This window comes from Orcinus orca, chromosome 11 (genome assembly GCF_937001465.1).
Source record: "Orcinus orca chromosome 11, mOrcOrc1.1, whole genome shotgun sequence".
Classification (NCBI taxonomy): Eukaryota; Metazoa; Chordata; class Mammalia; order Artiodactyla; family Delphinidae; genus Orcinus; species Orcinus orca.
In genome coordinates this window covers 17,201,878-17,222,937 of record NC_064569.1, presented here as the reverse complement: position 1 = coordinate 17,222,937, position 21,060 = coordinate 17,201,878, and the positions used below count along the sequence as shown (strand labels likewise).

Below are 21,060 nucleotides of genomic sequence, written 5' to 3'. Positions count from 1 at the left end.
TGTGTAATGACTATGCCTGCTTCTGTAACTGTGTCTTGGGACAGGAGGGTCAGATTAGTAGCTATGCACACTGAAATCATAGACTTCTAAATTCTCTGACTTTTAACCATTTAAATATAGTGAAGAGTCTATATATATATACTTACATTTATATATTATAACATATATCTCCTTTTTATGGCTGGTGCCCACCTTCCATACTGCCTTGGAATTCTGCTTTTAACAATATCAGCAGTGTTTCTAGATAAAAACTTGAGGTTTTAGCTACTTCATTGACATATGTGCTATGATAGCTCATCTTTTCTTTCTGATGAAAGGCTTGATACTTTGCCCTCACACTACAGACAGCTTCCATGTTGTTTCAGGAAAGTGTAGATCAATAAAAGACAAAGTACATGTTTGAAAGTGAAGGGTAAGTCCAAATTCAATGACCTACACTGTGGTAAAACAATAATACATTAAAAAATATGTGTTGGTGAACCTTTGGTTTGTACTCCAGATTTGAAAATAGAAATGACCCTATTTCTCAGCTATCATATTCATCTTTTTTTTTTTGCGGTACGCGGGCGTCTCACTGCTGTGGCTTCTCCCGTTGCGGAGCACAGGCTCCGGACGTGCAGACCCAGCGGCCATGGCTCACGGGCCCAGCCGCTCCGGGGCATGTGGAATCCTCCCAGACTGGGGCATGAACCCATGTTCCCTGCATCGGCAGGCGGACTCTCAACCACTGCGCCACCAGGGAAGCTCTATCATATTCATCTTTAATGAGCATGCCGAGAGAGGAGTTTCGGGTATAAGGTGTTAAATAGAGTGAAAATTAAGGAAAGTCGTTGGCATATAAATCTGGGAAGGACAGGGAGGGCCTGAAATGGAGCTTGAACCTGTGAAATAGCAGTAAGAGGACCTCCCCATAGAAAGACTGTACGGGGAGAAGCCTGGGAGGAGGGAAGTTTTATTTACAATCAAGCCTCAACCAATATGAGATGAAATTTTATGTTTTTATTCCTGATAGACTGAAAGAACATAGTCATAGTATTTGTAAACACTCTAAGGCTATTTGGGGACTATTTATCTCAAGGTTGAAGTCCTCAAATGGGAAAAAGAAGCAGCAGATTAATTGTGTCTATCTTTGCATTTCAATTCTCAAATCTAACCATGTATTTTTTTTGAAATAAAAAATTTCTCTTCTCCCTTACATCCTTTAGTAAATAAAGATATGTTTGCATTAACCCGAGTGTATTTTAATTTGCAACACATAATCTAACAAACAAGGATGTTCAAAGGTCTCTGGGCAAGGTACACAGTTGCAAATAAAAGAGAGTTTTCAAGACCTGAAATGTGAATAAGACATTTAATAAGTGTATGCCATCAGAACCCGATAACATAGTCCCCTGGATAATATAAACATGAAGGAAAATAGTCTACAAAGAGGAGGAATTATTTGGAGATTTTCAATTTTTATTGACGGTGGGCTTGAATAAAGCTTATATAAATATATATACCTTTAAATATGTTGCTAAGATGTGACTCCAAGACGTTAGAGAAAAGTTCTTCTTTTTAGTTGCTCTTGCAAACTATTTCTCTAATTTTTTTTTCCTCAACAAGTGGTTTTGACGGTTCCTAAATTTTTCTGGAATTTGGGGAAATATTTAGGCATCCTTGAGGTTGGCATCAATTTATGTAGACTCAGATTCGTGGTTGAATGGTTAAGTGAATCCTGTCTGTTCTGGTGCAGTCTGAAAGGCTCTGCTTGCAGGTTTGCAGAGCCTCTTTCTGGTCCCACGCTGTCCTCATCTGAGGACACGCTGTCCCCACCTGAGCTGAGATTGATAGTGTCCTTATTATCAGATTCTGCTCAAGTGACAGTTTAAGTTTCTTTTAGGTATGGTCAAAAAGTTTTTTCTTAAAGATCAAGTTTCTAAGGACAATACATTTATGTAGGCTTATATGAAAATTACATGTAATATTTACATGTTGGGAGTTATATTAGCTCTTTTCTTTTTTTTTTTTTAATAAAGTATATTTATTTATTTATTTATTTATTTTTTGCGGTACGCGGGCCTCTCACTGCTTTGGCCTCTCCCGTTGCGGAGCACAGGCTCCGGACGCACAGGCTCAGCGGCCATGGCTCACGGGCCCAGCCGCTCCGCGGCATATGGGATCTTCCCGGACCGGGACACGAACCCGTGTCCCCTGCATCGGCAGGCGGACTCTCAACCACTGCGCCACCAGGGAAGCCCGCTCTTTTCTTTTATAAATTAATGAACCCGGTTGTATCATGTAATACTATTAACATTTGCCTTTTGTGTCTCACCTCTCAAAAGGCAATTTACCAAAGTGTGTATTTTGAGTGATTCAGACTTTCAAAAAAATAGGCAAATGGCAAGATTTATTATTAAAGGTCTACTTTATTGAAATAAGAAATTTAAGAGATGCAGTAGCTATCAAACCCTACATCCTGAAGAATTGAAATACCTTATGAAAAACCATGATGAAAAATAAGACTTTTTCTTCTTAATATACAAGTAACAAAATTGTCCTTGGAAGTGGGGTTGATGATTGGTGCCAGAATCTGTATTGGCTTGGGAATTTTATACAGGATTTCTTGAGTCGTTCCTTTGCCTGTGGTTCATGGACGAAGATCGCTCAAGAAATTGATTCACATTGTTTTCATGTTCTCATACGAGGTGATTGCTTTGAGCTGGCACGGGAAATATCCTGTCCAGTTTACTGAAGGCCTTTTTCCCCTCGGTCCTCTCTATTCCTCCCACCTGTTTACTGAACCCCTCCTTTTGAATGCCTAGGACTCTCTGCTCCCAAAATAGAGCCTTGCCTCTGACTGTTCTCTCTGCCTAAAAATTTCTTCCCCATGATATCCACTTGCCTGATTTCCTTACCCTTTTAAGTACTCACTCCAAATATCACCTTCTCAAGGAGGCCTAATTTTTAATACTGCTGCTCCAACCTGCCCTTCCTCCCCAAGTGATGTACTGTTTTAGCCCCCTTGAACAGGTGAGCTAATTGAGCCTTAGACAGGTTACGTGAGTTAACTAGTTCAATTAAAGTTGGTTACAATTTTTCACCACCATAATTCTTTAATAAATATCCTTATACACACATCTTCTTATTTTTCCCCCAGGACAGTTTTCCAGAGGTAAACATGCTGGGTATAACAGTCTGCGTATTTTCCAAGAGTATACATATTTTTTGGCTTTGTGTTTTAATAGTGGTAGCAGCAATGCCAGAGAGGCAAAATGAAATACCATATGAAAACTTGTATTTGTTTCATTGGGTTTGACATGAGGATTGGGCCAAGCATCCCCCCCCTCAAAATCCATCAGCTTCTCCTTGTCAAAAGGTACTTGCTTGGTCCCTAGAAGGGAAGAGGCTCTTTATCCTGGGAGACTTATAATTTGAGCAGTGGCTGTTACTTGGTCGTATTTTATCCCCTTGGACCACTGTTGGAGAAGGGGTGAAATGTGATTACTGCTGCTGAGGGCATGTGTCATGACAATAGCTGTTTGTCTCACCTTTGACACTTCCATGTGGATAGAGGTTTAAGCCAAGTACTGCTTTATTCCAATTGTCTCTTCAGGTTTCCTTGAAATATTTGTACTTCTCTGCTGCTGTCAACCTGTTGCTTTCTGACAAGCACCCAGCATGAAATTGAACAAAATAGTAACTGTTTGATTATGTCCCTTAAAAATTTTCTTTTAGAAAATTAAATAAACCCTTGCGTTTGATGGATCCCAAATGCTAACTTAAAAATGAGTACTAACCCAATATTATATATCAACTATACTTCATTAAAAAAATGTTGGCTTAAGTAACATAGAAAAAAATGAAGACTCGTGTCCATCCCTTCATCACTTAAAATGAACTACTAACCTGAATGATAATGGGACCTTTTCTTTTTAACAGTTGGTGGCATCTATACTGTGATTCAGACAAAGGCCAAAACAACAGCAGATGAATGGGGAGACAATTACTTTCTGCTTGGTCCATATTTTGAGCATAATATGAAGACTCAGGTGGAACAATGTGAACCTGTAAATGATGCTGTGAGAAGAGCAGTGGACGTGATGAACAAACATGGCTGCCAGGTAAAGGATACTGTCTGACACTTCATTAAGCAAGCCTTAGTAAACTGTTGTGGGAAAACACCACAATGTACACGAACTCACAAGAAAAGGCCACTCATCTTCTTAGGGGAAAGGAGTTGGTTTAGAAGAAGATGATGAACTTGATTTTAAATAGGTTACATTTGAGGTACTTTGTGAAAACCATAATATATCCATCTAGAAGTATACTAGGTTTGGAACTCAGCAGAGGGTATAGAATAGAGATGTTTGGGGAAAAGTGATTTGTGTCTAAATTGTAGTTGACAATATGGGTATTGATAGCATTATTCAGTGGAAGATTATCGACTAAGAGCAAAGGTTTTGAGCCAAATCTTGGGCAATGTGAACATGTTAGAATATCTACACAAAAAGAAGTCAGAGACTGCAAAAGTAGAAGTTCAGCTGGTGATTAGAACCAAGGATGTCTAAGTGCTAATCCTCAGAACCTGTGAATATGTTACCTTATAAAGCAGAAGAACTTTGTAGTTGTGACTATGTTAAGGTTCTTGAGATGCGAAGATTATCCTGGATTATCTGGGTGGGTCCAATGTAATTACAAGGGTCCTTATATGAAGGAGGCAGTAGGGCTTCCCTGGTGGCGCAGTGGTTGAGAGTCCGCCTGCCGATGCAGGGGACACGGGTTCGTGCCCCGGTCCGGGAAGATCCCACATGCCGCGGAGCGGCTGGGCCCGTGAGCCATGGCCGCTGAGCCTGTGCGTCCGGAGCCTGTGCTCCGCAACGGGAGAGGCCACAACAGTGAGAGGCCCGCGTACCGAAAAAAAAAAAAAAAAAAAAAGGAGGCAGTAGAATTAGAATCAGAGATGAGATGTGACAATGGAAGCAGAAATTGGAGTGATGAGAGCTTTGAGATGGGGGAAGGAAGGGGCCACAAGCCAAGGAATGCAGGTGGCCTCTAGAAGCTGGGAAAGGCTAAAGAACAGATTCTCCCCTAGGGACTGCAAGTGGAATGCAACTCTGCTGACATGTCGGTTTTAACCCATAAGACCCATTTCAGAGGACTTGCTCCCAAATCTTACAGATAACAGATTTGCGTTGTTTTAAACTACTAGGAAGGCAGTAATTTGTTGCCATCACAACAGGAATAGAGATGTCAAGACAAGGAAGGAGAGAGTTTCAAGTATAGAGGAGGGACTGAATCAACAAAGGATTGAACCAGGGTCAGCTTGGTTTAGCAATATTCAGGCCATTTGTGGTCAGCCAGCTAACTACAGCTTCAGGGGAAAAAGGAGGGTTAAATCATATTGCAGTAACTTGAGGAATGAATGAGTGGTGAGATGAAGGATACAGAAGTGTGGCTATGAGATTTTTCTGTGAAGAGGAAAGATAATTAAGTTGTTTCAGAGTGACATGGTTTTGAGAGTTGGTATTTTCTTAAATATGAGTGAGCACATTTATATGACAGAAGGAAATATCTAGGGGGAGCAGAGAGAAGCGGAAAGTTCAGAAGGAATGGATGATTGAAGAGACTAAGATCACTCAGGACAGGAGAGGGAACGAGATCCAAAGCACTACTAAAAGGATCGTTCTTCACTCCTCACTCAAACCGGAAACAAAGGATGAATGCAAACAGAGATAAGCTGATGAAGAATTCAGGATGGTCTCACTCAGTGTTTCTGATGATCTTAAGAGCTAAAGGTCATCTGAGAGGAGGCAAGTGTTAAAATAAGAGAATATGACAAAAAAACGTCCAGAAAGTGTTCAAGGAATAGGGAAAAGAATTTCTAGACATTTTTAAGGTACAGTCGTGACTTTTTTGGTGTGTTTTTTTTTTTTGCGGTACGCGGGCCTCTCACCGTTGTGGCCTCTCCCGTTGCGGAGCACAGGCTCCGGACGCGCAGGCTCAGCGGCCATGGCTCACGGGCCCAGCCGCTCCGCAGCATGTGGGATCCTCCCGGACCGGGGCACGAATCCACATCCCCCGCATCGGCAGGCGAACTCTCAACCACGGCGCCACCAGGGAAGCCCAGTCGTGACTTTTTAATGGCACAAATATACACGACTGTGACTTCCTCCAGCAGCTAGAGTGGAAGTGAAGGAAGTAAATAGTTGGAGATTTGGTGTCGTTTAATTCCAGCATTTGTGCAGCGGGGCCAGGTGGCACAAGTCTTAGCGGTAACTGTATGATTGAATTAATTGTGTTGATGAATTGTTAGGTGTGAAATGGTTAGAAAAGGAAGGATGAAAGGAGAAAGATGGGGATGATGTAGGAGAAAATGGGAGGTTCCAGAAACTGGAGGTCTTGAAGGGAGGCATACACTGGGAGAAATATAGTGAGAGAAGTAGAAGTATGATAGTTGTGGTCAAGGGATACAATGCTAAGGTTGAACATTTCAGAGGAGGAACAGTTTGGATTTTGACAAGGGTAAGATTGCCATGAAGTTCTTTGAAGTCAGTAACGTCCAATAGCTATGATGTAAGTGTGTAGGATATAATCCTGGATTTTAAAGTTGCCCAGAATAAGGTAGAAAAGTAACCAAGAGATTTGTAGGATAAGGAAAGTAACATATTTGCATAAGGAAAATTTCACAGGTGTCTTTATATACGAATAAAGAATAAGGTTTTAAAAGTTTCAGTGTAATTTAAAAACTCGTAACTTTCCTTCCTACTCACCCCAGGAATACAGTTTCTGGGGGTGAAAAAATGAGAAGTTCTTACTGAGATGTCCATGTCAGTGGTGATGTCTAGGAGATATATACAAGGTTTAAGGTGCAGAATATTTAGTTTAAAAGGGAACTTGAGGTCCCAGAGGGCACCATGGAAGCATATCACAGTGAGAGTAACATGGAGAATTAGGAGAGTAGGGAAGGTTGCATGTTGTACTGTTGGGATGAAATGAGTGAGATGTTAGAAGGGGTTCGCATTTGAAGCACTTGGGATAAAAGAGGGAGGTGAAAACCATGGTGGAACTGACTGGTCTCAAGATTCTACATGGATTTCTGATGTAAGGATGTTTCCATGTCAGGGCTGAGAATGCACTGCACGTCAAGACAAGCTAGCTTATGTTCTCTGTTCAGCGCTCACTGTATCATATGTCACATATTAGGCAGCCAGTAGCTACTTGTTAACTGAATACATAAATCAATGAGTGTCCCAAAGAGAAAACTATTGAAAGGTTGTTTGGGGCTCAGGAAAACTCAATCTGAAAGAGTGATAAATATGAATTACAGTGGAAGCGACTGACACATAATGAGGGTCTTTCAATGTTGACTGAGGCATGGCTGGGAAAGAGACGTCACCATACATTCCTGAGTCCCAAGCAAGGGAATGAGGATCAAACGGGCTTTCATGTTCTGTAAAATTCAGCCTTGGGTGGAGTCATAACATCAATGTAAGCAGTGTAGACACATTCAATTTACTAGAGAGGTCTGGATACCCAAAGAGAGAAGCTCTTAGCTTCTGCCAACTTCAAGAAGGGTTTGAAGTGATTTATGGTATTGCCTTGCATGTAATATGAGAATAAACATAAAATAAAGAGCATGAGTAAATTACTATAGAAAAATAGCGACCAAAGGGGAAGTTAAAACTTGGATATACAAGTGACTAAATAATTACAATTGGAAAAAATTTGAAATAGCTACTGCATTAAAACTTGCACAAGGTAAAACATTTAGGAATAAAAGAATTAATTTGATGAACGTAATAGAATTAGACCTTGAGCTGCTAGATTAAAGAGAAAATGCATCTTGGGCAATACATTTAGTTACAACCTCTGGCAGCAACCATATTGGGAAACACTTGGTGTCACATTTTCCTTGATAGGAGGAATAAGGGAAATTATACACATCTGTCTAGAGAAACAACTTTTTTTCTGGCAGGAAATGTTGTCAGTCCTGTTGCATAAAGGAAAATAAGTGACACGGTAGACATATCCAACTCCAGGTTGTTAAAGACAGAGCAGTTCACCTTATGACTCTATCATAAAAACGTAGACCATAATATTAAATCCTAAAACCATGGGCTCAAGGTCACAGGAGGATAGTGAGGGACAGAAGAACAGAGATGACATGATCTAAATACTTCATTTTAAAATAACCAAATTTAATGAAGTGCAGGAACTTGGAGATTCTAGATGAATGGATGCCAGCCCATTCCCTCTTCGGGCTCAAACATCAGATGCTCTGTGTTATCACTATGGTTTCCTATACGGCTTGTGTAATCTGCTTTTGAGTTCTAAATACAGTTTATAGCTTCTAAACCCAAATACATTGTTCTCCCTTGCGTTGCCTAGTATTACTCCATGGCTGTGTGTTCTTTTATGGCAGGTGCACTTTGGAAGGTGGCTAATAGAAGGGAGTCCTTACGTGGTGCTCTTTGACATAAGCTATTCGGCTCGGAACCTGGACGCGTGGAAAGGTGACCTCTGGGAAGCATGCAATGTTGGTATCCCTTATCACGACCAGGAAGCCAACGATATGCTGATATTTGGATCGCTAACTGCCTGGTTCTTGAAAGAGGTACTGTTTACTGTAGAGTCGTACAACAGAGGAGAAGCCCAGTGGCTCTCCATGGCCAGCAACGATCCTCTAAACTTTAAGCCAATTTTGAGATGATGCCATTATTAATTGTCCTAAAACATTTCAAAGGAATCTGAGAAAACATTCAGCCTTCCCGTAACTAAATACCAGCTGTTGGAACAGGGTGATGATAATGCTTATTCATATTTACCTCACGTCAGGTTCAACTAGAATGATGTGGATAAAACACCCAATTATATTCCCTGTTACATAGATAATATTCAACATATATGCAAGAAAAAACAGTATACATCATGCACTATGTACTTGATTTCTAGCGTCATGGGAGTAGAAAATGGCCTGAAATCTTTGATTTTGTTTATGTGTGAGTGCTTGTGCGACTTCAGTGGCTCTTAGATCTTTTAATCATTTGCTAAAGGCTGAAGTGGTCTCAGAAGTTGCTAAGGAGTCTACAGCAGTGAAATAGTCCATGGATGTAAAAAAAAAACCCAAAAGCGTTGGAAATCAGTCCTTGTTGAATGAGCCAAGGCTGTACTCAATTCCTGAAAGCATGGCAGTAGGATTTCTTCCTCTTCCTTTCATTACCTCAAGATGATTATGCCTCACTTAAAAATCGGAGAATGAAGAGCGTCCCTAGCAAAGTGGGACTGTGGTCGAAGGACAAATCACAGAACTCTATGTTGGGAGTGTGTCCCCCTGACCAGTATAACTTCTTTCTGATGAATTAACTCCAACAGCCATCAAGGGCTGCTTTGAGGTGAAGGGGAAGTGAAGGGGTGGTCCTATTGCTTTGTCTTGGTGACACCGTAGGAGAAGAGTGAGGCTGCTGACAGGATCTGGCCTAATGACAGATAGATGCAGGCTTAGCATCAGTTGCTGAAACCAACTCTTCCTCTGCCAACTGCCCCAGGGCTGAGGCCAGCCTCCACGAGCACCCACACATGCTACACATCTGTGCATGTCAAGCCTTCCAGGTGATTCTGATGTACCCTAGGTATGAGAACCGCTGTCTTAGGTTAACTCTCCAGACTTCCCAATTCTCTGGGCAGGCTCCTTGAACACAGGTGTTTTTCATTATCGATGCTACTCCCCCACTAGGGAAACAGTCATTAAGGGGAGTGGAATGTAAATATTAATTTTTTGTAAGGGTGAAACAAAGTAACATTTTCTATTGAAGTGCAGTTGATTTAAATATTGTGTTAGTTTTAGGTGTACAGCGAAGTGATTCAGTTATATATATATATATATATTTTTCCATTATAGGTTATTATAAGATGCTAATATAGTTCCCTGTGCTACACAGTAAATCCTTATTATTTATCTATTTTATATATGGTAGTGTGTATCTGTTAATTCCATATTCCTAATTTATCCCTCCTTCCAATCCTTTGGTAACCATAACTTTGTTTTCTATGTCTGTGCGTCTGTTTCTGTTTTGGAAATAAATTCATTTGTATTATTTTCCATATTCCACCTATAAGTGATATCATATAATATTTGTCTTTCTCTCTTTGACTTACTTCACTTAGTATGATATTCTCTAGGTCAATCCATGTTGCTGCAAATGGAAATATTTCATTCTTTTTTATAGCTGAGTATTATTCCATTGTATATGTATACCACATCTTCTTTATCCATTCCTCTGTCGATGGACGTTTAGGTTGCTTCCATTCCTTGGCTACTGTAAATAGTGCTGCAATGAACATTGGGGTGCATGTATCTTTTCGAATTATGGTTTTCTCTGGATATATGCCCAGGAGTGGGATTGCTGGATCATATGGTAGCTATATTTTTAGTGAAACAAAGTAACTTTTAGGTTAAGAAACTGGTGCCCTGACTAGTGTTAGAATGAGACCTGGAATTAGACCTGGGTCCTCAGTGTGTTATTAAATTTCTATTTGATTCTAAGCAAGTTATTAATCTCTTTCCCTAGTTCCAAATTCTTAAAATAATAGTATATCATTTAAAATGTTTTTGGCTTCAAGGAACAGAAAGTCCAAATGAGACTGACTTAAAACATGAAGTCATTTATTGTTTATTAAATAGAAGCTTGTAAGTGGGTGGTCCCAACTAATTCAGCAGCTCAATGAATCTTCAAGGATAATATTGCTATTATCCATTCATCCATTTAATGAATAGTTATTGAGTGCCTACTGTGCATTTATTCAGGAGTCCCCTCTGTGGATACAAAAATAAATTTGATCCATATTGAAAGAGAGGATTATGCCATAAACATATATGGGCTTTATGAACATGCAGCTAAATTCTATAAAACCGTTATATTTGCTAAATCTGCCTGCTTTGTCTTTAGATCCCTTTAAGTTATGCTAAAATTTACAGGCATGATAACGTTCCTTATGCTGTGGGCCACGAGCAAGATCCAACTACACCACCAACTTTTCTAAAAGCTTCTTTTCCGGTGTAGGTGACAGATCATGCCGATGGGAAACACGTCATTGTCCAATTCCATGAATGGCAGGCTGGGACTGGACTGATTCTTTCTCGAGCTCGGAAACTTCCGATTGCTACAGTCTTTACCACTCACGCCACACTGCTTGGGAGGTATCTCTGTGCAGCAAACATCGATTTCTACAACCACCTTGATAAGGTAATTAGTCCTTCCACCTTCCCCCCTCATCACCTTTCTTTCTGATCCTTGAAGCTGAAGGATGGGAAATATTGATCTTCGTCTTTCATCTGTCATCCAGATGGCAGAAATGCCCTTTCAACCAATCAGTATTCATGACAAAGCCTCCCCTGAGTGACTGAGAGCTCATATAGTTTAGCTTTGTTCAGAGTGCAGTACAGTGTAGCAGGGAGAGGCCAGATGGCTGTCCACTTTGGAGCAATAGACCCAAGGTCCAAAGGCATCTGGTGGGAGTCAGACACTGAGGATGTGAGGTCGGGCTGCTGTCTACTCTGAAGCTTGGGAAATGCTGTGAGGACTCTGGATCCACACACAGATCTGAGTGGCAGGTGCATGGCAGGGAATCTAGCCATCAACTTGTGCTACGAGCCTTACTTCCTCCATCCTTCAAGTGAGCAAAGGTCAGATTTCTGCTGTGACTCTGCAGTGAGTTATAGGTGGAGCTTTGTGGGGGTCTAGTAAAACAGAGTTATCAAAGACAGGGATGTGGGGCTTCCCTGGTGGCACCGTGGTTAAGAATCCACCTGCCAATGCAGGGGACACGGGTTCGCGCCCTGGTCCGGGAAAATCCCACATGCCGCGGAACAACTAAGTCCGTGCACCACAACTACTGAGCCTGCGCTTTAGAGCCCGTGAGCCACAACTACTGAGCCTGCGTGCTACAACTACTGAAGCCCGCTGGCCTAGAGCCCGTGCTCCGCAACAAGAGAAGCCACCGCAATGAGAAGCCCGCACACCGCAACGAAGAGTAGCCCCCGCTTGCCGCAACTAGAGAAAGCCCGTGCGCAGCAACGAAGACCCAGCACAGCCAAAAATAAATTAATTTTTAAAAAAATTTCTTAAATGAAAATAAAAGAATAAATGAAACAAAATAAATTCGGAGAGTATTAAGATGAAATTAGTACAAGATAATGAAAAAAAGATGAATGAAAAGATCTACGAGTAAGAAATACATCTCTGAAGAAAAGAAAAAACAGGGATGTGGATCCTTGCTGACTAAACAGTTGGGTTTGCCTATCTTAGAAGACTGCCTTATTCTATGACCCAAAGTCATTCAGTTTTGACTTCTTCTATTTTCCATCAGTTCAATCAGGTTAATAAAAGTATGTTTCTCACATCATCCTGTCAGTAATAGTGATCAAGCATCTGAGTAACATAAAGCCAGGAGTTTTGCAGATTTGGTATCTATGTTGCCAATTAAGTCAATTTAGTATTTTAGGGTTCTGTTCCACTATCAGGAACATTAGGAAGTTGGAAAGTTGATTTCTAAAGACTCCCCCAGTTTAAAAAATCTCTAGAATTCTATGAAACAGAATGCATGCTTGTGTGAGTGTGTGTATGTTTGTGTGTGTTTGTAACATATGAATACTACTACTCAGGTAATGAGGGCAGAAAATTATACTATCATCTCAGAGACATTTTGAGCACAGGAAAGTTCTTTCAGACAAACTTTAACATTTGCAAAGCAATGAATGGTCCTAAGGAGAGCTTGCCTATAAAAAGGTCAGCTAAACCTGAAGGTCAATTTGTAAACATTAGATGTATATTTAAAATAAAGTCACCAAGGAATTCAAAAAGTCAGGAGATCAGGGAGATTTCCTAATGGTAGACTAATGAGGGCAAACCAGCGATCTGTGATAAACTCAACCACCATATTTCCTGGAGAAGAGCGGACTTTGATTTTTGTGAAAGAGAAAATATTACAGAGGCATATCAAATATTTCACAGCAGAATACTTAAGAGCATTGGATAAACAATTACTGAAAACAACTAATATGCATCAGATTTTATTAATCGTTTTTAAGGAACAAAACTATTATAATATATAGTTATATATTATAACTGTATCTGTTCAGTAAAAGGTCAGTGTTTATATCACACTGTTTTCAAATATGAGTATATATCTCCCTAGCTTAACCCCCTCACTTGTTGAAATATGGAAGCTTAGCCAGACCCTAGCCCATCTCTCTAGTAAAAAGTCCTGCTCAGCAGAGTGACTAGTAAATCAATAACAAGCAATTAAGAACTAGGTTTTAAGTTAAAAACTCATAATCATTATTCACAGGAAAGGCCCCCATATCAATTTCTACAGCAGACCTTACAATGCTCACAGTAGGTTTAGAAATTCAGTGAAACAGCAAAACACCAAATTATATATATGAAAAGTTTTTAAAAGTTCAACATAAGAAATGAGTCATAAATTAGTCTTTGGTACAGGATCCAGTCAGTTTCAGTGAGCTCTGACTCAGGCAAGTAGACGTCGGGGGAAAATGAGAACAAGGATAAAAGCATTTAACTTTGATAAAAGCAGAAAGATTAGAACTATTTTACTCAAAGACATTAACTGAAAACATTTCTGGTTAATAGCCGATTCATAAGGACCTTGATGTTTGTTCATGTTTTGGCTTAAATGTATTAGTTAAAATAGCATTGCAACTATTTTCAGCCAGCCTATGAATTTTCTGAGACTCTCCATGAAGATGTTTCAAAATTCATTCTTATCGGTCCTGCCATTGGTCAATCGTCTCCTCAATGATAATGACTAGATACCTAATGCTTTAAATAAAAAGGGGATGGGCATTAGTTTTCTTATGTTTAGGCCTCTCTTTTCTTGATAGCAATGGGATTTCCTAGATGGGAAAGTGAGGACAGGGCTGTTTGGGATTAGAAAATGGTGAAGAAAGCCATAGACAATTGTTTGGTGGATTTTAACTCTTTCCTCTGACCAAGTGTTGAGCTGGTCAAGTTCAATTATAGGGAATCGCAAGGCCTCTGCTATCCTCTCCCTGTATTTTTGCATACTTGGTTTCCTCATTTAGGAATCCTATCTTCTCACCTCTAAATAGTATTCAAATGTTAAGTGCTACCCCTATGTGAAATCTTACTATTCTCTACAATAACAACAACACTACTACTAGATAATAACAATAGCTGAAATTATCAAGCCCTTTCCATATGCCAGACACTTTTCTAAACATTTGATATGTGTTAACTCATTTAATTTCCCCCAAACTTAATGAAATAGGAAACATTTCATTCCAGAGTTATTTTTCTCAAACACAGACTATGTCTTTACCATACCTCTAGCTGAGCCCTTTCAGTGCTTGCCATTGTATTCAGGACAAAGGCTGAATTTCTAGCCTTGTCTTCAGGGACTTCTGGGATCTGGTCCTATTACCAGGATATTTCTCTATTACGTGTCCTACATTCTACACCCAATGCTATAGTCACATCAGATGTCTTGCTATTTTCTGTACATACAGTTTGACTTTATATATTTGTTCTTTGGGGCAACTAAATTTCTCAGTCCAAAATAACCTTTCCCCAAATTAAACTTTCATGCCTCAGTCCAAATGTCATTTTATTTATCTAATCAACTTAGAAATACAAAGATTAATAAGTCATGTTCCTTGCCCTTGAGAATCGTACATTCTAGAGGTGATATTGACAATATGAACAATTGCATAAATATGACATACTTTTCTCTCTCCTCAGCCAGGATGAATCAGACCCTCTCTGATCCTGCACCTTACTCAGACACTTACTCATTTCTGCCCAACTTTTACCTGCTTTCTCATTCATAAGCTCTTTGAAAGCAACAAAAGTATGTAAATTACTAAACAAATGTAGGCTGAATGAGAGATTTGGTTGAATGAATGAGACCAGCCATACAGAGCTGATCTAAGCATGCCATATAGAGCCTTGATTCAGACATTTTCAGAGAGATGGTTGCAAATATTACAGTCAAGAAAGAATGCTCTAGGTATGTCCCTGTTGCAATCTCTAGAATCATGTAATGAGACTCTTTTAGTACATTCCTCTATATGGTGCAGTCGTTATTGGGATTGCCATGTTGATTGAGCTGGAATCTACTTGATATGAAAGCAGGCAGGAGCCCAGGTGTGGAGTCAAACTGATTTGGGATCAATTTAGGGCTCTGCTAAGATACTTAATAGGAATGTGACCTTGGGCCAGTTTCTTAACCCCTAAAAGTTTCAATTTCCCCCTACGTAAGATGAAGACAAAAAATGTGTCTCTGGTTTATGAGGATTAAATATGATATCGCTCTTAGAAGGGTCTGATACATAGACTTCAGCTTCTAATAATCTTTATTACAAAAAGCACCCCACTAATACAATGCCAGAAACTTTATATACTTTTTTGTCTTAGACACTGCTAGTTTCATATGCAGCTATAGAGACAAAACATTCGGTAACTAAGCAAAATGGCAAAAGCCCGCAACGGTTGCTAACTGTGTTAAGTAACTGTTGGGAGTTTGGCTTTTTTTTTTAAAGTTAAGATGCCCAGAATAACGGATGATTACACAATCTAACACACCATCTAATTAAAGTAACTGTACACTCCTTGAAGTTTCACGGTGTTGGGAGTTATATACCATGGAAAAGCATTTGTCTTTTCTCTTTGTCAGGTTTCTTTCCTTTAGTGAATTGGAAGGATAATACTTATCCTTACTTTCAGTATCAAGTTTAATGTCAGCTTTGTTTCATTGCTTATGGAAAAAATATGATAAAGACCTTGGGGAAAGGAATTAGCTCAACATTTATAAAATAAGTAAAAGGATAATGAAAATGCCAAAAAAATCAAGAATTCTCTATGATTATAGCCAAGGGGAAATATCGTTTACATAGGGGGTTAAATGACAGTTTAGAAGCACAGATGAACTAAACAGCACTTTTTGTAAGCATTAAGTAGCTATGGACTTTAGTAATGGGTTTAACAGAAATTTATCATTATTTCTTTTGTGGTCATAAAATTTCACACAGCCTTGAAGAAAAACAATATGAGAAATATGTGATTTTGTTTTGCTTGTGTAGAAGAATCGGTGTAAGCAAATGTGTATGTGCGTGTGTTTTGTTTTGTGTTCACAGTTTAACATAGACAAAGAGGCTGGGGAAAGGCAGATTTATCACCGGTATTGCATGGAGCGTGCCTCAGTCCATTGTGCTCATGTATTCACCACTGTTTCTGAAATAACAGCAATAGAGGCAGAACACATGCTGAAGAGAAAGCCTGGTAATTATTATCCCTGAGTTTGTCACCGACCTATGAGAATTTTGTTTGAAACAAAAATGCGTAAAATAATAATAAGAGGAAAAATTGCATTCACTATTACCACTCAAATCTTTACACATATTTTCAGTAGCTTTTTTGAACACTAAGCTATATCTGGAACATACTAGTGTACAATCTGTGCTTGTCGTATAGTCTATGCTTAAAATGACCTAGTTCTGAACTGGGTTGTCATAATGACTTCCTGTGCGTAAGCAAGCTGAGTTGATTTTTCTATTTTAAGAAAATGAAAGTCCAGAAAATATCAGAAATGTGAGTGATACTACCCTAGTCCTACATCCTAGAACGTCGCCTTATTGGTCCTGTTTAGTAGAAACCTGTTGTTTTACTTCTCCCAAGATTTTCTTGTAAGTTTTTCTGGGAACTATCCCCAGACCCATCCAGAGGTTGCAATGCCAAGAGGCATGTTCCTAAAACATGACACTGTCACCTGACCACAGCTGATTGGTCCAGAGGTAGACATCTGACATAAGCTGGACCAATCAGAATGCTCTCATAAGAAGGAGTCTAAACAAATGAGTCTGTTTGAATGCACTCTTGTATAACTGAAAGGTCACCTTGGAAGCTGTTAGCAGTGCCCATTTTCCCATTATGTTGCATGAGATGCAAAGGAAGTTAAACTACAGTGAAGTACAATAAGAAGCAGAAACAGTTTGAGAGAGAGAGAACTCTATACTTTCCACAGTGATTTAGACCATGGTTTAAACTAATTCCTGAGGCCCAGCTAAGTCTTTGCTATGAGACACTCCAGCATCTTATTAATAAATCCCTCCTTATTATACTTAGTGTTAATAGGTTTCTGTTACTTGCAACCAAACAGTCCTAATTAATACATCCTCCTTGCTTGATTGCTGTGGTCTTGTCTCTAGTTGTCTTTCTTTCAGATACCAGTTGAATATCAGAGAAAGCATTTCAAAGCGCTAGATAATTAAAAAAGAAGAATCCAAGTAATTTGAGTAGTGACAGCCTCAAGACCCTATGCTATTCTTTTTTCTTTCCAAGGGTTCTCTTGGATTCACTTGGGTTCTCACTCTCATGTCTCTTACAGGAGTTTGCTACATCAATATGCTCACTTGTTTCTTGGATTCCTTTTTTCCCCTATCTTCAGTATCCTTTTCTGTGCTTACGAAAATGCTGTATTTTTTCCTATTCTAAAATAAAAATTTCTCTTGAAGCCACTACTCTGTCAGATGTCTATACAATCCCATCCTCCCTCCTTTTGTTAAATATTTTAGAAAAATAATCCATAGTTCTTCCACTTACTCACAGCCCCTTCAACTCTAATTTCCAACCTCCAACACTTGGTCTAAAATTGCTTTTTCAAAAGTCACCAAGTTCAGAATTCTGTAATTTTCTTTATGTTCCTTGACATTCTTTAGAAGTTAAAGGTGGCAGATACCTCTATCATCCCTTACTTTTCATGACATTACATATTCTAAGTTTTCTCAAATATGATTCTTTTCTAGTGTCTCCCATAGTTCCTCTTCTATCTTCCATCTTTTAAAAGCAGACATTCTCCGTGATCAGATTCTGGATCCTGCTTTCTCTATATACTATTTTCTTAACTTCCTGTTTTCTTAAGGAGATTGCTGTAGGATAGGGGTGAAAACTGTGGACTTGTTGCCAAACTGCCTGAATTCAGTATCAAAAATGACTTTGTGTTGAATATATGTCACTAGCTGTATGACACTGTGAAAGTTGCTTAAGCTCTCTTTGCCCTAATTGCATCATGGAGATGATAATACTATCTCTTCTAGAATTGTTGCAATGATTAAATAAGTTACTACACGGGAAGAATGCAGATCAGTGCCTGGTTCATTGTAAAGGTTCAGAAAATGACAACGATTATTATTTTGTGTGGATCAGACTTTTCCCAAGCTCTCATCTCTTCTTCTGCTCACTTCACTTGGAGGTTCTACTAGAACTATAAACCCCATAAGCTGCTCCATTTCTGACTAGTAAAAGAATCACGTGGTGGCTCTGATAGAAATTGTGAGATCCCTGATGCTTTGTGGTTCAAGAAGGTCCACAGACTTCTAATGGATTATTAAGCACAAAATTTTTCCCAAGAGCATTCTGAGAAAAAGCATCATATAGCACATCATTACTTTGTATTTTTTCGTTTTCCTTGAAGTCTTCCGCAGTTAAAAGTATAACCACAGCTAAAGGTGTGGGTGTAGCTCCAGAGCAAGAGGGAAATGGTGGCTGGATCAAAAGCTTATATAGGGCCAGATATTTTTAATAATATTATCATATGCTAATTGGCAAAGCCTTATTTATTACTGCATTATTATACTTTTTTTTTTTTTTTTTTTTTTGCGGTACTCGGGCCTCTCACTGTTGTGGCCTCTCCCGTTGCGGAGCACAGGCTCCGGACGCGCAGGCTCACGGGCCCAGCTGCTCCGTGGCATGTGGGATCTTCCTGGACTGGGGCACGAACCCGTGTCGCCTGCATCGGCAGGCGGACTCTCAACCACTGCGCCACCAGGGAAGCCCCATTATTATACTTTGACCATAAATTCCATTAAAAGTAACATCTGATGTTGAAAAGATGATTTTTTAAAAATATTGGAGAGAGGGCAACATTATAAATTTACTAATTACAAATATGCAATTGAATACATCTGCTTTGAAACTTGAAAATAATGTACATCAAAATGATTGCCCTCGGGCTTCCCTGGTGGCTCAGTGGTTGAGAGCCACCAATATTCATCCAACAATTAATTATTAAACACTGCTTCAAGCAATAGGAAAGGGTAAGTGGATAAACGCACGTACCTACCTTCATAGAGCTTACATTCTGAAGGGAGGAGACAGGCAATAGACCAGATTATCAAATAAATGCACGATATGTTTGGGTTAATAAATGCCGTGGAGAAAAGTAAATCAGGTAAGGGAATAGGGAGTGGAGGTGGAGGTGGTGGGCATGTTTTGTTTTTGATTTTTTTCTTTATGTAGCATTTCAGAGAAGTCCTCTTTGATTAGGTAAAATTTAAGGGAACAACAGATAAGACTCAAGGCTTCATCTATACAGGAGATGCCTATATACCCAAGAGGGCAAAAAAGGAATGAAATAAGAAGTTACTTTCTTGGACTGTTACAACAATTCTGTGAGCTCTGTGCATAGCCAAGATAAGTTGCTTGCAATCTAATATTTTGCCTGCTCCAAAAACCAAGCAAGATATTTTATTTATTTTTATTCTTTTAATATTTTTTAAAAAATTATACAATTTTTAAAGGTTACTTTCCACTTACAGTTATTACAAAATATTAGCTATATTCCTCATATTGTATAACACATCGTTGAGCCTCTCTTACACCCAAGAGTTTGTACCTCCCAATCATCCACCCCTATATTGCCCTCCCACCTCCCCACTGGTAAACACTAATTTGTTCTCTACATCTGTGAGTCCAAGCAAGAGATTTTAGACTAAAGTAGTTCTGGTTTCCACAATACAGTTGTTCTTCAGTTTCTACAATGTTTTTCATTTACAAAATCCTATTTTTACTCAGTTGCTTTACTACCTAGAGAAAAAATAGAGGATCCAGGGAGCTGGATTAGCTATATGTAATTAAGAATATTAAATTTCTTTTCATTTTCCTTATTTCAAAGGCATCCATGTGGTAAGAGACTTTTTGTCCATCCAAATTCTGAATTTATTCTGTTTTGTTTTGTATTTTTTTTAAAAAAAACAATAAATTCAGAATTTGGGTGAGAAGATATACTTAAAGTGATGAAAGGGAAGAACTTACAACCAAGATTACTCTACCAAGCAAGGATTTCATTCAGATTCGATGGAGAAATCAAAAGCTTTACAGACAAGCAAAAGCTAAGAGAATTCAGCACCACCAAACCAGCTCTACAACAAATGCTAAAGGAACTTCTCTAAGTGGGAAACACAAGAGAAGAAAAGGACCTACAAAAACAAACACAAAACAATTAAGAAAATGGTCATAGGAACATACATATTGATAATTACCTTAAACATGAATGGATTAAATGCTTCAACCAAAAGACGTAGACTGGCTGAATGGATACAAAAACAAGATCCATATATATGCTGTCTACAAGAGACCAGTTCAGACCTAGACTGAAAGTGAGGGGATGGAAAAAGATATTCCATGCAAATGGAAATCAAAAGAAACCTGGAGTAGCAATTCTCATATCAGATAAAATAGACTTTAAAATAAAGAATGTTACAAGAGACAAGGAAGGACACTACATAATGATCAAGGGATCAATCCAAGAAGAAGATATAACAATTATAAATATATATGCACCCAACATAGGAGCATCTCAATACATAAGGCAGCTGCTAACAGCTATAAAAGAGGAAATCGACAGTAACACAATAATAGTGGGGGGCTTTAACACCTCACTTTCACCAATGGACAAATCATCCAAACAGAAAATTAATAAGGAAACACAAGCTTTAAATGAAACAATAGACCAGATAGATTTAATTGATATTTATAGGACATTCCATCCAAAAACAGCAGATTACACTTTCTTCTCAAGTGTGAACAGAACATTCTCCAGGATAGATCACATCTTGGGTCACAAATCAAGCCTCAGTAAATTTAAGAAAAACTGAAATCATATCAAGCATCTTTTCTGACCACAATGCTATGAGATTAGAAGTCAATTACAGGGAAAAAAAACGTAAAAAACAGAAACACATGGAGGCTAAACAGTACCTTACTC

The 21,060-nt window shown here is 39.0% G+C and overlaps 1 protein-coding gene across 1 annotated transcript in view; it reads left to right on the top strand.

Annotated features, from left to right (window-relative positions):
• The window catches only part of GYS2 (glycogen synthase 2), a 57,918-nt gene that overhangs the window by 7,196 nt on the left and 29,662 nt on the right, over nucleotides 1–21,060 (top strand). The window contains exons 2-5 of the mRNA XM_004270931.3: nucleotides 3,922–4,103; nucleotides 8,405–8,596; nucleotides 11,043–11,225; nucleotides 16,154–16,298. Coding sequence (XP_004270979.1) covers nucleotides 3,922–4,103; nucleotides 8,405–8,596; nucleotides 11,043–11,225; nucleotides 16,154–16,298 — 702 coding nt within the window. The remainder of the gene's footprint in view (nucleotides 1–3,921; nucleotides 4,104–8,404; nucleotides 8,597–11,042; nucleotides 11,226–16,153; nucleotides 16,299–21,060) is intronic.